The following is an 18264-nucleotide window of genomic DNA, read 5'->3' as shown; positions in this document are numbered from 1 at the left end:
CCACGTAGAACTGTTGAGCTTTACGTATTAAGTGACAGTGTACTAAAAGGTTTCCATTACTGGTACGCAGACTGACAGACACACCAAGTGTCCAACAAATTTGACATTGGGAGAAACAATAGGAACAAACAGTGAGGTACACAAGACATTCGACCCCACAAGTTGCTTTTTTCCATCACTGTTTGGTTGCTAGCGAGCTTATTCCTGTAAACCAAATTTGTCTATATAATGGAAATATATAGTACTATTCCCAACCCTCTGGTGGTGAGACCTACCTCTCCTGTTTTGGCCTTCGCCTTGATGTCAGCCAGCTCATCTCTGAGCTCATCCCTCTCATTCCTAATGCAATCAAAGTACTCTTTCTGCCTCTCTAAGGCCTGATGGCCACACGCAGGAGGGAGAAAAGACAAGAAAGGAAAGAAAAGAGGCGAGGATAGGTTGGAAAGACTGATGCGTACATGAATGCACACAACAATGATATGTTTTTTGTACATGCACATATGTCTGTATGCACACACAAAAGGCACACCAAAATGGTAAGGTTGAGTTGGAAAGGCAAAGTGGCAGACGTTAAACACAATCACCACATGCTCACAGATCAGACAACACAAGACAGTGCTGTAAGGGAGCGCTAAAGGCCAATTAACAGACACAATCTGACACTAAACAGGCAAAGCTTTAGGTGTAGAACTACATTTTATTTTTTGCAAAGAAAGATGTCTTGACTCAGGTCAAATGGATCTCATGCTGTCATTTCAGTGTAAATGTCCATCAATGAGGTGGCACATGGATCTTTCCATACGCGACATATCAAATGCTTGCAGGTGCACATTTTCCCTTGCACTGACTAAACTTTGTGGATTGCATACAAAACCTACATTTACATCTAGAATGACCATAGCATCCAACTTAATGTCAATTAGTGAGCCAACAATCGTCAATTCACATGCACATTAAGGGAAAGTCCAAACTGTGAATTAGAATTGGTCAAGACTACAGGCTCCCTGTCATGCAACTATGAGAGAGGCAATAGACTGTTTAGGACCAGTCGATTATCTGATACAGATCTAATTGATCGGTGAATCAGCAGCAAGTTTCCTTCAGGCTGATATAGTTGGTCTGATTCTCGACCCTCCTGCTGAATTGTACACTTGTAACACTCCCTCTCACGATTTAAAAGGAATTGGACTGGTGTAAGGAATGTGGTGGAAGCTTGCACCAACCCAATGTTTTAAATACTTGAGGGGGGACTGCGAGTCTTTCTATAAACTGGGACAACTTGTTGTAGCTGTTGATAAGTCATTGATAAATCTGCCAATTTTTGTTCATGTCATTACATGAAGATATAAGGGGGATCATAGTTCTATTCAATAAAATGCATGAGTTGATTTAAAACTTGTTTAATCCTTTATCATGGTTGGTGTCTTGACAGATTTGTCTAAAATCGGGTGAAAAACTACTTTTCCGTCCTTGGATTTATGGCAGTAAGTTGTCATTAAATCATATATTAAGCATTAAATCAGTTAAATTAGACATTTAACTGGTTCCCTCTAAGGATCATGGATATAGCAGTAGGGCAGTTGTCAGTATAGAGAACTCAGGAATTCAGTGTAACTACGTAATATTTTGTGTCTCCTTACGTTACGGGGGGGGGGAAGAAACAGTTTAGTTTTCATGGGCACACAAATCAAAATAATGTATGCATTGTGAAATCGAATGCTTCTAACCGAATGAGTCACCTTACCTTGGTACTTAAAGCATAAATTGAAACTATCAACATGGTTCTTCAATAATTACGCATAATACTTGTTGGGATGTGCATTTCATGTCCAGCTGACTAGTTACGTCGTGAAATTTTCAGGAAGGAAGGAATTTTCCGAGTGACGGTGATGAACAGATGATGTGATAGCGCATGCGGTGCAACAGCAGCCCTACTGTTGGGAGAAAGGCTCAGAATATTTGTGTTGTCTCATTCGTTACGCCGATGAAGACAGTTGTGCCTGGATCCACGTTGGATCTAATATCCTAGCAACTTGATGTTGATCATCTGTTGTCTGCTTTATTTCCAGCAGGGTCGTGTTAGATTTAACAGAGAAAGCATCAAGGTAATGAGTTCATGTCTTCATGTGTTTTTGTGCCTCGGATTAGACAGTCTTTTGTGTAGGACAGGCGATTGCGCAACACCCAACGCTATTCCTATTAATTTGCCTGGATATAATGACAACCATTTACACAGCCTAGCGGGCTTATTTACAATATTATCTGGTATTTATTTTTATGTTAGACTTGCAAATTTAAACAATACAAGGTGCTTGAAGTAGCCTACTTGAATTTGGAGCTCAGAAGTACTGGAATGGGCCTACCTTAAATGTGACATTTCCTCAATTTGGTGCTTGAAAAGTTATTGTAATTATTGTAGCCAATTTATAAGTTCTCCTGCTCCCTTATACTTGTCTGTGATTTCATTTTTGATCCATTTTGTGAGAGATGGCCACTTTCATTTGTTTCCCTGCGCTACTGTGTTGCAGTAAATCAACATGAGGTTATTAGGAGGATGACAACATCTAATATTGGCTTCCCATACAAATCATTCCATTAAAAAGGAACCTGGGTTTTGGTCACTTTCTCATTATAAAAACAGCAATGGTGAGATTATTTTACTGATGGTATTTTCTTAAAACTGCATGGTTGGTTAAGGGCTTGTAAGTAAGCATTTCACTGTAAGGTCTACACCTGTTGTATTTCGGCACATGTGACAAATAAAAATGGATTTGATTTTGAAATGATGATTAATACTATCGCTATTCATGGCTTTATTATGTGTGCCTGCGTTGGCCACATAGGCTACAGAAAAATCGGCATGCATGCAATCAATCTATTTAGTCAGGCAACGGTCCACATTCTCACATAGTGTCTTTGGAAAGTATTTCAGACTCCTGGACTTTTTCCACGTTTACAGCCATATTGTAAAATTGATTAAATAAAAACATTTCCTCAGCAATCTACTCAATACTCCATAATGACAAAGCGAATAAAGGTTCTTAAAACATTTTTTTATTAGCAAACATTTCAAAGTATTTACATAAGTATTCAGACCCTTCGCTATGAGACTCGAAATTGAGCTCAGGTGCATCTTGTTTCCATTGTTCATCCTTGAGATGTTTCTACAACTTGGAGTCCACCTGTGGTCAATTCAATTGATTGGACATGATTTGGAAAGGCACACACCTGTCTATATAAGGTCCCACAGTTGACAGTACATGTCAAAGTAAAACCAAGCCATGAGGTTGAAGACATTTTCCATAGAGCCCCGAGACAGGATTGTGGCGAGGCACAGATCTGGGGAAGGGTCCAAAGAAATGTCTACAGCATTGAAGGTCCCCAAGAACACAGTGACCTCCATCATTCTTAAATGGAAGCAGTTTGGAACCACCAAGACTCTTCCTAGAGCTGGCCGCCCGGCCAAACTGAGCAATCGGGGGAGAACAGCCTTGATTAGGGAGGTGACCAAGAACCAGATGGTCATTCTGACAGAGCTCTAGAGTTCATCTGTGGAAATGGGAGAAACCTCCAGAAGGACAACCATCTCTGCAGCACACCACCAATCAGGCCTTTATGGTAGAGTGGCAAGATGGAAGCAACTCCACAGGAAAAGGCACCTAAAGACTGACCATGAGAAACAAGATTCTCTGCTCTGACGAAACCAAGATTGAATTCTTTAGCTTGAATGCCAAGCATCACGTCTGGTGGAAACCTGGCACCATCCCTACGGTGAAGCATGGTGGTGGCAGCATCAAGCTGTGGGAATGTTTTTCATCAGCAGGGACAAAGTCAGGATCGAGGCAAAGATGAATGCAGCAAAGTACAGAGAGAGATCCTTAATGAAAACCTGTTCCAGAGTGCTCGACCTCTGACTGGGGTGAAGGTTCACATTCCAACTGGATTATGACCCGAAGCACACAGCCAAGACAACGCAAGAGTGGCTTCGGGACAAGTCTCTGAATGCCCTTGAGTGGCCCAGCGAGAGCCTGGACTTTAACCCGATCGAACATCTCTGGAGAGACCTGAAAACAGCTGTGCAGCGATGCTCCCCATCCAACATAACAGAGCTTGAGAGGATCTGCAGAGAAGAACGGCAGAAACTCCCCAAATACAGGTGTGCCAAGCTTGTAGCGTCATACCCAAGAAGACGAGGCTGTAATCACTGCCAAAGTTGCTTCAACAAAGTACTGAGGGAAGGGTCTGAATACTTTTGTAAATGTGATATTTTTTATTAATAAATTAGCAAACATTTCTAAAAACATGATATTGCTTTGTCATTGAGGGGTATTTTATGTAGATTAATGAGGGAAAAAAACAATTGTCAATTTTAGAATAAGGCTGTAGCCTAACAAAATGTGGAAAAAGTCAAAGGGTCTGAATACTTTCGGAAGGCACTGTATTTTAGAATGTAATAATAATTTAAACATTGGCAAGGTCTAAAAAGTGGTAGCTCATGGCCTACTTTTTCTCCCATGCTTTTTGGGGGAGGGGGGTTCTATATTAGGCCCTATATGTACAATTATATACAATTGTTTGTATAATTTATAACATTGATGTCCTTAAATTACAATTAAGTGCATGAAAAAGTCCCTGAAAGTCCTTGAATTTGACTTGCCAATGTCTGTATGAACCCTGCTTAAAGGATGTATAGTCCTAGGCCTATGTTGTTGTATAGGTGGAGTTATGGGTTTATCCACTTTTATTCCTCTACTCAAGCTTTATTTGGCCAGGTCGCAGTTGCAAATGAGAACTTGTTCTCAACTAGCCTACCTGGTTAAATAAAATAAATAAAAATAAAAAATGTGGAACTGCATGAAATTCCTTTTTATTTTTGTTCAAATAATTTTGTAATATTGATCCCAATGTCCCCATTATTTATAGAAATACCCATCTACACTTTTGGGCAGTGGTGGAAAAAGTACCCAAATGTCATACTTGAGTAAAAGTAAAGACACCTTAATAGAAAATAAAAGTAAAAGTCACCCAGTAAAATACTACTTCAGTAGAAGTCTAAAAGTAGTTGGTTTTAAATATACTTAAGTATAAAAAGTAAATGCATTCCAAAAATATACTTGAGTATCTAAAGGTATAAATAATTTCATATCTTATATGAAGCAAACCAGGCGTTTTTGAAATTCCCGGATAGCCAGGGGCACACTTCAACACAACATTTACAAACAAAGCATTTGTGTTTATTGAGTCCGCCAGATCAGTGGCAGTAGGGAAGACCAGGCATGTTGTCTTGACAAGTGCGTGAATTGGACCATTTTCCTGTCCTGCTAAGCATTCAAAATGTAACGAGTATTTTTGGGTGTCAGGGAAAATGTATGGAATAAAAAGTACATTATTTTCATTAGGAACGTAGTGAAGTAAAAGTTGCGAAAAATATATATAAATAGTAAGTACAGATACCCCCCAAAACTACTTAAGTAGTACTTTAAACGTATTTTTACTTAAGTACTTTACACCAATGCTTTTGAGTGATGGGGATTGAATCTGAACACAACTTTTCAAATTCCATTTGGTCAGAGTCAGACATACAACCAAAACTAAGCAAGCTATATCTGTCTGTGCACATCTATTGCCTCTCACATCCTTCAGAGTCCCTCGCGTGACCTCCTACCCCAATCTTTTTGTCCTTCCAGTTTATCGTTTCCTGCAGGTCAAACACCTCTCTGGTGAGGGTATCTAAGTTAGTCTGGATTCGCTGGTTCTTCTGTAGTGGTATTGCATACAGACAGAGTGAATGGGGATACAGGGTAAAACAATGAAATAGATTATGAGAAAGGAAAGAGACATGACAGGATAAATCAGAGGAAAAATAAGAAATGCAGATGCAAAAGCATTGAATAGAAATTGAGTGAGAGTGACGAAAGGTAAGAGACCGAAAAAGACCAGAGAAAAGACGGGAGGCCAGAAAATGATATGGAGAAGAGATCATTTCAGTATAGAGAGACAAGGCAAAGAAACATGATAAAGAGCAGATGGAGAAAACGGTGAAACAGAGTGATGTCAGGAGACACTGGGATGAATGCGAGACAAGCACAGTCTCACACTCTTGGATCTTCATCAAGATACTGCAGTACAGAGACTACAGGACCGTAGAGAATTGAACTGTAGAAAGAGGTGTAGAACAGGTGTGAACAGATTGCCACCAAATGTTTGTTTTCTTAGTGCAGACATACCTCTATGAGCTCATCTCTCTGGCGGATTCCCTCTTTTAACTCCACTTGTTTGTGCTGCAGGACTGTGCATGTGTGCTTTTGTCTTTCTAGTTCCTGAAATGAAAGAGAAAGGACTGTTGTAAGACTCAATTAATGACAAAGGGAAAACTGCAAAACATTCAAACAAGTTTAAAATCCCCCCCCCCCAAAAAGAGTACAGTCATGAGCAGAGAGCGATATTCCATATATAGTATGTTTTTATTTTGAACTTTTTTTATTTTGAACATCTCCCATTTCCTGCACATTGGCTAACTGGGCTATCTGCATTGTGTCCCACCACCCGCCAAACCCTCTGTTCATCATCATATATGCATAGTCACTTTAACGATACCTACATGTACATACTACCCCAATAAGCCTGACTAACAGGTGTCTGTATATAGCCGTGCTACTGTGATTTTCAAATGTCTTTTTACTGTTGTTTTATTTCTTTACTTACCTAATATATAATAATAATATATCCCATTTAGCAGACGCTTTTGTCCAAAGCGACTTACAAGTGTGGGGCCACTACTTTTACATATGTTGGCCCTATTTCTTTACTGCTCTACCTGAGCCACACAGCCCTACACACACACACTTTTCCCCCCTGCACTATTGGTTAGAAACTGTAAGTAAGCATTTCACTGTTGTGAAACACCTGGTGTATTCGGCGCCAGTGACAAATGAACTTTGATTTGATTTGATGCACATGGCGGCAAGGGTAGGAGTAGAGATGTGGGCGGATGTCTATTTGAATAAATCCATTGAATATAAACCACCACAAAGATTTACATTATTCATGTGTTTTAGGCAGGTCCTAAGAAACATAAGACGAACACAATTTATTTTCAAAAGAATGGCATATTGTTTTGTTTAACTATGTTACTGGTCTGTGAGGCTGTGGCACGCACCTGAAATCTATAGCTATTTTGTTCATTAACCAAACAAGACACAGGCTATTCTGATCACAGTCAACACACATTTTACAGTAGGCGAAGAATAATGAAATAACAGAATAAAATCCAAGGAATATTTTCCCACAGAACTTGCATCTTGGCAACATGTGGAACCTCTGTCATATAAAAAAAATCTAATAATACCATCTTTGAAACAGAGCCCAGGGCCAACCCATGTTTTTTTGATTCACGTTTCATCTCTTTCCAACCCTCACTCTGCTTTGTTACATTGAGAGTATTAATCATCATTACACCGATTGATATTATTTTCCATCTATATTTAAAAAAACATTTGAGTCGTGTTCATATTTCACAACCTCCTCTGGCTTTTGACGCTGCCTATACACGGTCGTGGACTTCAGGAAACAGCAGAGGGAGCACCCCCCTATCCACATCGAGGGGACAGCAGTGGAGAAGGTGGAACGTTTTAAGTTCCTCTGCGTACACATCACGGACAAACTGAAATGGTCCACCCACGCAGTGTGGTGAAGAAGGCGCAACAGCGCCTCTTCAACCTCAGGAAGCTAAAGAAATTTGGCTTGTCACCCAAACCCTGACAAACCTTGACAGATGCACAATTGAGAGCATCCCGTCGGGCTGTATCACCGCCTGGTACGGCAATTGCACCGCCCACAACTGCAAGGCTCTCCAGAGGGTGGTGCAGTCTGCACAACACATCACCGTGGGCAAACTACCTGCCTTCCAGGACACCTACAGCACCCGATGTCACAGAAAGGCCAAAAAGATCATCAAGGACAACAACCAACCAAGCCACTGCCTGTTCACACCGCTACCATACAGAATGCGAGGTCAGTACAGGTGCATCAAAGCTGGGACCAAGAGACTGAAAAACAGCTTCTATCTCAAGGCCATCAGACTGTTAAACAGCCAGCACTAACACAGAGAGGCTGCTGCCTACATACAGACTTGAATTCATTGCCCACTTTAATAAATGGATCACTAGTCACTTTAATAATGTGTACATATCTTGCATTACTTAACTCATACGTATATACTTGCTCATCCATATATTTATATGTATATTTTCTCTATTCCATTCCTTTACTTTGATGTGTGTGTATAAGGTAGTTGTGGAATTGTTCGATTACATGTTAGATATTGCTGCACTGTCAGAACTAGAAGCACAAGCATTTCTCTACACTCGCAATAGCATCTGCTATACATGTGTATGTGACCAATAAAATTGGATTTGAAGTAAAATAACAGGCTATACCACCTCCACTGATTTGCCCAGCCAGAGAATTAACCGAATGTACAGAGAGATCCGGAGAAACACAATCACATTGATTAAGACAAGTACAGGCGTTTTGGTCAGGAATAGGCTACTAAGTGACAGTGAGTAAAGAGAACAATAATCCACTTGTTAAGTAACATAACACGGTGGCAACATTTTCTCATCAGTGCTCATAAATGAGCCAACTAGACGAGATGATCATGAACAGCACTCACCTCAACTTAGCTGACATTTCCGAGGCCGAACAAATATTCAAACGGAGATTCAGTGAAAAGAAGAAAAAAACAGACATTCATGAATTGATTTATCAAGACCCCACACGTCACAAAGCAGCGCGAAACAGTGCTAAAAGAGGTAACCACACGCGGTAGGCTATTGCTTCAATCATATGCATTACAACAATTGGATGACTGGGAGTTTCAGTCAGCAAGCGTATGCCTTCAATTGCATTCGCCTACTTTATTCCAATGTTTCATCATTCAGTGATAATTATTCCTACAGCCATTCTTTATGGATCCTTCTAGTTGTGGTTAAAACAGTGTGTGAAGAGATGGGTGAAGTAACATGCCTCGCAAAGTTCACAACAACTGCCAGGATGATAGCAAGCCGGACGCACAATTTTACCACGATCACGACTCAGCTCAGCAAGAAAAGAAACATCGCTTTTGTCTTTCAAAGATATTTGGATTTTTACAAATTAACTTCACAGATCTTCATTGTAAAGGGTTTAAACACCGTTTCCCATGCTCGTGCAATGAACCATAAACAATTCATGAACATGCACCTGTGGAACGGTCGTTAAGACACTAACAGCTTACACATAGCCCACATAGCCTGGTTCCTCTCTAGGTTTCTTCCTAGGTTTTGGCCTTTCTAGGGAGTTTTTCCTAGCCACCGTGCTTCTACACCTGCATTGCTTGCTGTTTGGGGTTTTAGGCTGGGTTTCTGTACAGCACTTTGAGATATCAGCTGATGTACGAAGGGCTATATAAATAAATTTGATTTCATTTACAGACGGTAGGCAGTTAAGGTCACAGTTATGAAAACCTAGGACACTAAAGAGGTCTTTCTACTGACTCTGAAACACACCAAAAGAAAGATGCCCAGGGTCTCTGCTCATCTGCGTGAACATGCCTTAGGCATGCTGCAAGGAGGCATGAGCACTGCAGATGTGGCCAGAGCAATAAATTGCAATGTCCGTACTGTGAGACGCCTAAGACAGCTCTACAGGGAGACAGGACGGACAGCTGATCATACTCGCAGTGGCAGACCACGTGTAACACCTGCACATCCGAACATCACACCTGCGGGTCAGGTAAAGGTTGGCAACAACAACTGCCCGGGTAACACCAGGAAAGCACAATCCCTCCATCAGTGCTCAAGGCTTGTAGGCCTGTTGTAAGGCAGGTCCTTACCAGACATCACCGGCAACAACCTCACCTATGGCCACATACCCAACGTCGCTGGGCCAGACAGAACTGGCAAAAAGTGCTCTTCACTGATGAGTCGTGGTTTTGTCTCACCAGGGGTGATGGTACACCCATTGTCAGCAGAGAGCAGTAGATCTCATGGTCAGACTGACTATGGTGCAGTTTGACTTGGCTACTTTACTGATTGTAAGACCTGCACACATGAACTGCAAGTACAGTGCCCTCCACTAATATTGGCAACTTTGTTAAATATGAGCAAAACAGGCTGTGAAAAGATGTATTGTTTATCCTCTTGGGTGTTTCATTCAAAAAATATTTACAAAAATCTAACCTAAGTAAAATAATTGAAAGAAAAAAATGTATTCTCATATATATGCCACAATTATTGGCACCCAGTCAATAAATACTTTGTGCAACTTCCCTTTGCCAAGACGACAGCTCTGAGTCTTCTCCTATAATGCGTAATAAGTTTGGAGAACACATGGCAAGGGATCTGAAACCATTCCACCATACAGAATCTCTCCAGATCCTTCAGATTCCAAGGTCCATGGAGTCCATGATACTATGTATCCTAACAAGTTGTCCAGGGCATTTGGAAGAAAAACAGCACCACAACATCAAAGATCCACCTCCATAGTTCACAGTGGGGATGAGGTACTTTTCTGCATGGCTATCTTTCTGTCTACGCCAAACCCACCTCTGGTGATTGTTTCCAAAAAGCTCTATTTTGGTCTCACCTGACCATAGAACCTGGTCCCAATGAAAGTTCCAGTAATGTTCGGCAAACTGCAGGCACTTGGGTTTGTTGTTTGATGACCGCAAAGGCTTTTTTATGGCAACCCTCCCAAACAACTTGTGGTTAATGTAGGTGGCGTCTGATCATAGTTTTGGAGACATTCTGACTAAGATACAAGTAACGTCTGCAATTCTCCAGCTGTGATCCTGGAGATTTTTTGGCCACTCTAACCATCCTCCTTACTGTGCGTGGGGTCAATATAGACACACTTTCTCTTTCAGACCACATGTTAACATCTCCAGTTGCTTTAAATGTCTTAATTATATCCCTGATAGTGGAAATGGGCATTTTTAAACGTTGAGCTATTTTCTTATAGCCATTTCCTGATTTGTGCAGGGTCTTTCCCATAGTAACAGGAAGTCATGGCTTACCTCTTAAGTGTTCCTAATCACTCAGGAGAACTTAAAACGTAAAACATGAATGGGAATGCACTTCAGTTAGATTTTACTCATAAGAATTTCTAGAGGTGCCAATAATTGTGGCACACTTTTCGGAGAAAAATCATTATTTAATTTATTTTACCGTATTTCTTTTAAATCATCTTGATTTTTGTGAATATTTTGAATGATAGGCCAAGAGGATAAATAGCAAAAAAATGTATTCCCACAGCCCGTTTTTCTCATATTTACCAAGGGTGCCAATATTACTGGAGGGCACTGTGTGTGGACAAGTTGATAGTGTGGTTGGAGACTTTGCAGCAATTTGTATATTCTCGCCTCGGTCCGAGTCTGCATGTGTTAACACTAGATGATAAAGGTTATCTACGATGCTGTGTGTGTGTGTGTGTGTGTGTTTAACACTTCACCTTAGACTTGTCCTCGGTTTCCCTCCGCATCTCGGCCATCTGCTCTTCCATCTCCTCGATCACGTCCTTGAGTGTGTCCACGTTGTAGACGAGGTTGGTTTTGTCGTTGTCCAGCTGTGCGTTCGATACCATGGCTTTTTTATACTTCTCCTCCACCTCCGAGAGCGACTCCTACCAGGGACACACACAGATGTTTACACACTTAACCCTTGGTGGGAACTACCGTAGAAAAATAATTACTATGGTGAAAACATTTATTTATGGGAGATACAGCTACACAACCACACTGATAATAGAACACTACATTTACTCTTACATTCCTTTAGTATCTCAACTAGGAAGCCGTGTTTGGGATGTTGGAAAAACACCAGCGACAGACAGACACTGCTATAGATGTTGGGTAGGGTGCAGTTCAATTAAATGTAACCTTTATTTTTCAGTCTCACCTTCAAATGAGTTCAATGCAATATGACGCATTTTAACAGTGACTAGAGCTCTTACGCTAAATGAACAATACTCATGTAAAAAAAAAACAACATACAATTTATGTACACTAGTAATATAATTAAATAAGACCTAAAACAGAGGAAAGGCTCTAATCTCAAGGGTTCCACCGGTTGTCCAGCTCGGGTTTGATTGTGTTTAAGAATCTGGGGGTGTGTGTAAACGTCATCACAATGCTCCCCACCTTGGAATTGTCTCACATTGTAATTAATGACAAAACCCGAGATGGACAAGTGATGAAAACTGATACACTTGATATCCATTGTGGATTGATTCATTCGGAAGGAATGATTCAAGGCAGTGATGAAAAGGCATCTGAAAAAAAAAAAAAAAAACACTTGAGGCCAAACAAAAAATAATATATCAAAACATGAGCAAGTTCAGCTATTGTGTTAGTAAAGTATAAATATACTTCCTCAGACTCAGAGAAAAGTGAACTTTTTAGGGTGGCGACAGAAAAGAAGCCAGGAGACCATTCAGTGCTATGTGAATGAAAGCTTTTCGTCTTTTTCTGGGTAGGAGTACAAACCCTGAAACCCATCCAACAGGCAGAGGACTGCTGCAAGACAAGACAATACTTAGTCTTGCTCTTACCCCCAAGCACTGCCAGGGTTCAAGCAAGGCTTTCCATCCTTTCCGTTACCAGTGAGTTTCAAACTGAGCAAGAAAGGTCATGCAGGGAACATGCCATCAGACAGAGAGCCAAGATATACATGAGTGCTTTTGGTGTTACAGTTAGCGGGTTAGTCAGTGGAGCCCTAGAGGGGGCGAGAGAGGGGGAGACGTAGGTACAGGAGGGTTAGAGATGCCATAAGGCTCCCAGAGGACAAGAGAAGGCATGCTGCGAGCTCAGGCCCCTCTACCTTTAGCTCTTTAAGCCCCTGCATGTACCGCCCCTCTACATCCTGAATCTGGTCCTTTAGATCATAGATATCCTGTAGAGCAGACGGGAGGAAGGGTTGGCTGGGGTGAATCGGGGGAAACCAGGGAGAACTAAGGACAGATTGACAGATTTAAGACAGAGCACCCGTGCTGTTGGCATCTGAAGACAGTCATTTACCCAACGGTATGCACAGACATACACAAGGACAGCTTTATAGGAAGTCGAAGAAACATGTCACTTCCAGTCTTCCCCGTGCATACATGGTGTCAATATCATAAGCGGTTGAAAGCAGGGAGGTGTGGATGTTTCAGATCATCGCTGAACTCAAATAAAACAGTAGTGAGGAAAATAATAAACTACTACACATGGTTCACTGTAAAAAGTAACTTCTCTTGTATTTCAAATCGATTTGACATTTGAATGGTTTTAGTGTTTTAGATAACATTGGTATTGATACTGGTACTGACACACTTATTTAACCGTATAATAACAGGTTGTAATTAAACCTTGTAATCAATCAAATGTCAATCAAGTGCTGTATAAGAAACCCTGCCTAAAACCCCAAAACAGCAAGCAATGCAGATGTAGAAGCACGGTGGCTAGAAAAAACTCCCTAGAAAGGCAGAGGAACCGAGGTAGAAACAGGCTCTGAGGGGTGGCCAGTCCTCTTCTGGCTGTGCCGGGTGGAAATTATAACAGTACATGGCCAAGACGTTCAAACATTCATAGATGACCAGCAGTGTCAAATAATAATAATAATCACAGTGGTTGTAGAGGGTGCAACAGGTCAGCACCTCAGGAGTAAATGTCAGTTGGCTTTTCAGAGCTGGGCATTCAGAGTTGTGTTTATGCAATGGTGTTTATGCGACTGGTGGTGGTGTGTGTGTGTACCCTCAATTCACTCAGACTGGTGTCAGGATCGACAATGCTGCCTGTGTCTGCACTGCCCCGTCTCGAGGAGGTCCCCCCCAGGGAGGCCAGGGTGGCCGGGGAGAGGCCGGGAGTGGTGCAGCGCGAGGATGGCTAGAAGAAAAATAAACAACACAAAGCACCTTAAGTCAAGAGCTCAAGTCAACACAGCACATAACGGACACACCCCAGGATTGTCATTCAACACCGACACTACTGAGCCCTGGCTTAACTGATCCTCCCATTCAGCTCCAACCAGGCCCACTAAGATGATATATATCACCCGGCATTACCACAGCTCTATGCGGAGGATATGAGGAAACTAACAATATGGACCTGAACGGCGTGGCAATGAACGCAGGTAGAAATATGGATTGGAAACCTATTTAATGATTTAGACCTACATTGGTCACGGTCTTCATTGATACAAATAAAATGGCCTGAAGACATGAACACTGGATATCGCTCCTGCTTGTTGTACTCACCCGGCTGTAGTCTACGAAGGTCTTATCACATTTTTCATCCAGCTGAAAGAGAAATAAGGAAACAATCATTTAAACAGACATGCCAACGGCATGAACTGATTTCGTATCCAAAGTGGCATGTGCTTGATGCCGACCCTGATCACACCCTGCAAATCAGTTAGTAGCTGGGGTATGAGTTAGGGACTGCTGCATGTTCATAGATCATACCAGGCATAGACACACTGGTTATTCAGGGCAGAGAACTTTATTCAATTGTCTTTATTTGCAGCAAACACATGCTGTGAAGACACAAAACCAGCCATAATACTATTCATAACTAGCTTAGTCCCAGATCTATTATGTGCTAAATAGCCAACACATTGACAATGACTATAGGAGTTGGCTATACAGCAAGCACATAACTGGGCATCAGTATGAAAAAACAGGCTGTGAGAAATCATCCCAAAACACTGCGGGTTACCACAACCGCAATCCAGTGTCCACAACCGCAATCCAGTGCATTCCATCGCACGCCAGTGTGTTGACGGCGGGTAACTTACAGCGTCCAGGTCGTCTGGGATACACAGGTCATCCAGGTCAGACACAACGCTGCCCCTGCGGTTGGAGCGGCTGAAATAGTCAGCGGCCGACTCACTGATGTCAGAGAAATCAGACGACTATTGAGCAGATACAGGATGGGGGGGGGGGGTCAGAGACATACGGATGGTAGAGATAATGAACGAGGGAGAGGAAGGAAATGAGGTCAGAGGAAAACATGGAAAGTCTAAAAGAGAGAGCCATAGGGCATAGGCCTACATTGGGTCAGTGTGTAATGAAATGTCAACTATAGGATAAAAAAAATATATAATTAAAAGGAACAGAATAGATACGTTGTCCGTTTTTCAACGGAAATTGAAAAGGACAGAATGAAGCCTACATATAACAGTGCTGCACACTAACACAGCAGCAAAGCACACCCAAAAAAGGTCACCAAAAAGGGAGACATCCAAAGTAAATAACCCATATATAAGCCCTAGAAACAACATTGCCCGTTTCCATTAAATCCGCCCTCCAGAGCCTAACCTAACCCCAGGGTCTCACCACGCTGTCTCTCCTGCCGCGACTGTAGCGCTCCTGGGACACGGTGCTGGCAGTATCGTCATCAGAGGAGTTCTGTGAGGAGCATGAGCAGTCAGGATCCCCCTTTATCAGAGTACTGTATCCACATGCACTTGGCACACACCTCACTAACTGTGAAAAGGGAGTCTCCGTTCACACACTTCAAATCAGATGCACTTCCAGCGTTTTCATTTGCTCTTGAAGCTCTCGAGCTGTGATGACCTTCACACGCTAATAAAGCCTACTGGCATTCTGTATCTGGACTATACAAAAAGACCCCACATTTTAGGTCCATCGGGTCATGTAATTAGGCTGATCTGATCAAGTAATACGGGGTAGAACTCGAACAAATTGACGAGTAGTCCCTTCAGCCTACATCGTCTTGACCTGCACACCACTGCGTGCAACACATGGCACCTCAAAACGCAATAAAGTGGAAGATACTATACACTTTGGCAATTAATTGTCTATCCAGTCACTGCTATATATTAAAATGTGCAAGGCACTTAACCTTAATTTGCCACAGGGGTGCCATGCTACTATGGCTGACTGTAAAGACACTGCATTTCCCTGCACCTATCCAGTGTGTGACAACAAAACATATATTTATGTATCCCTAGGCATGACGTGAGGATGGCTAGGGAAGAGGGTGTGGGTAGGTAGCCTGTTATTAATGGCAGTGTGTGGGTTTAAGTATGGTGGAGAGTCTCAGTTCCAGGCTTGCGAGTATGGTAACGCCAGACTAGGTTAGTGTACACCATGCATGTGGTGTGACTGAATATGGGGCTCACCACAGGGCTGCTCCGGGTGGAGCACCAGCTGTACTCAGAGGGCTGTAGTGGGGGGGGGACACACACAGCATTGACATGGTGTGGACACAGACAGGCCAGTATGCTGCTGGCCCTGGTGACATCATTAAACACTATTCAATTATAGACACACGGAACACTTACAGTATGCAATTGAGAACCAGTGTACGAGCCATACAGACCGTCGTCATTTATAGAAGCCTGAAGGCACAAGGGAGAGAGCATCCAGAACTCAGCAACGCACAAGAGGGAGCAACGACCTCAGTCAGAGAATCTTACAGGCTGAGTAGCACGCCTTTCTCAATATTAACAAAATATAAACAGTGGGATATTTCCTGCATCAACCGATTGCTGTAGTTATTCTTAGTAGAAAGCACTGATCAGACAAAAAGCCATATCTTATCAAACATAGCCCACCAGACAGCATAACCTTGGCCCCACTAAGTGGTCACGGTGACCATTGGACCTAAATATAAATGACCTAGGGAGAACCCTGGCCATGGCTATCAGATGTTACAGAGAGGACTGGGGTCTGGTCTTCTTTGAAGGTGATATGAAGGCATGAGTGTGACACTGACCAGGCTGTAGCTGCGCGTCAGCCCCGAACCAGAGCCAGCGGTGGAGGCCACAGATGGGGCCTGTGATGAGGGGAGAGGTAGAGGAGAAGGGGTGTGGGACAGTTAGAGGGACAGCCACAGAGAGCAGGGGTGGGGGTTGGTAGGAAAGTGTCCTCTGTGTGAGGAGAAACAAACGCCATTGCTCTGTCCCTGGGACCCTGAGAATATAGCGCTGAGATGTGAATACGACTACAGAGTGAGGTGACTGTCCCCGTCAACTGAAAATGGATGAGGTGTTGCATGTACGTTGCATTGAGGTCCAACAGCAATTTCATTAAAATGAATAACTAACTACTGTAAACCTTCGAGTGCAAACACTGACACTATAAAAACCTTGTGTGTAGTTAACCATTCACAAAGGGCCATCTCAACTGCCATTTATACATCCCATAAACTTGAGTAGATAAACCCTATTCTTCTTTAAGTAGTTTTAGTTCAACTAACTAGCTTTCACCACTTAATCGAGACAGGGAAGGGCTAGAAATAGGCCAGGACTGAAGAGAAAGACAAACCCGAGGCTGATAGGTGGAAGTAGTGGGAGGAGGAAGTTTGGAGGTGTTCTTTAAGCTGCTGTAGTTCCTCTGATCGTGGTACAAGCCAGTCTGGAGGAGGAGAGGAATAGTATGATATGACCATAAACAGAGAGACAGGGGGAAATGAATAATGCACAACAACATGCCAAAGCTGTGACGTGCCTTTTCATCTAGATTTTGCACTATTAAAAATTGAAAGCATCACAGGGCACCGTTTTGTCTATTATGGAACAATTATGTAATACATAAAGCATGCACAAAGAGAGAGAAAAACATCTTCCTCTTTAGATTTTCTCAGTTACATTGGCCACCAATGTAATAGGTCCAATTATCTGCTTCCAGTTAGTAGGACCAATGCGCCCAGAGAGGCTCACACTAGGAGACCACACACACTGACCAGCAGGCCCTTCCTGGAGCTGCTGGACACGGGAGCCTTCTTATGCAGGTCGTTGTACACAGAGCTCTGGCAGGGAAGAGGGGACATGAAGGTGGGAACACCAGAAGTTAAATCATTCTACCACAGCAAATCTTACTTAGGGTCACAGTCCTGAGTCCTGTGTGGCTCAGTCGGTAGAGCATGGCGCTTGCAACGCCACCCATACTGGGGCCACCCATGGAAAGTAGTGGCCCCAGCCGACTTGTAAGTCGCTTTGGACAAAAGCGTCTGCTAAATGGGATATATTATTATATTACAGTGATCCAAGACCCATAGCCATGGAAAGTAGTTGTGCTGAAAAGCCTGCAGCACCCCCTGATAAATTGCAATAATGTTTCCAAAATTATACAATTACTCCTGTCTGAACACTGACTGAATTTGGGCAGCACACACGCCAAATATTGAACAGCTTGTTGCTTTGAGGCTATAGAAATATAATCAGTAGAACCCAGCTAGCACATAACGTTCTAAGAACCATGTTTCATAGAGCTTGGTGATTG

At 42.4% G+C, this 18264-nt stretch overlaps 1 protein-coding gene across 8 annotated transcripts in view; it reads right to left on the bottom strand.

The window, feature by feature from the left end:
* Nucleotides 1–18264, bottom strand: part of lrrfip2 (leucine rich repeat (in FLII) interacting protein 2) — a 61652-nt gene that overhangs the window by 2504 nt on the left and 40884 nt on the right. For 2 of the 8 annotated variants that reach the window (XM_064932073.1, XM_064932072.1), the window contains exons 4-10: nt 14272–14313; nt 13769–13900; nt 12858–12929; nt 11491–11661; nt 6228–6320; nt 5666–5758; nt 276–377 (exon numbers count right to left, since the gene is read on the bottom strand). In XM_064932073.1, coding sequence (XP_064788145.1) covers nt 276–377; nt 5666–5758; nt 6228–6320; nt 11491–11661; nt 12858–12929; nt 13769–13900; nt 14272–14313 — 705 coding nt within the window. Of the gene's footprint in view, nt 1–275; nt 378–5665; nt 5759–6227; nt 6321–11490; nt 11662–12857; nt 12930–13768; nt 13901–14271; nt 14314–14810; nt 14928–15351; nt 15424–16160; nt 16203–16322; nt 16380–16756; nt 16817–17307; nt 17398–17725; nt 17792–18264 lie in introns of all 8 variants that reach the window. The other 6 variants (XM_064932071.1, XM_064932074.1, XM_064932075.1 and 3 more) reach the window with 6 other exon arrangements.

Source organism: Oncorhynchus masou, chromosome 23, assembly GCF_036934945.1.
Source record: "Oncorhynchus masou masou isolate Uvic2021 chromosome 23, UVic_Omas_1.1, whole genome shotgun sequence".
Lineage (NCBI taxonomy): Eukaryota > Metazoa > Chordata > Actinopteri > Salmoniformes > Salmonidae > Oncorhynchus > Oncorhynchus masou.
This window is presented reverse-complemented; position numbering and strand designations above follow the sequence as displayed.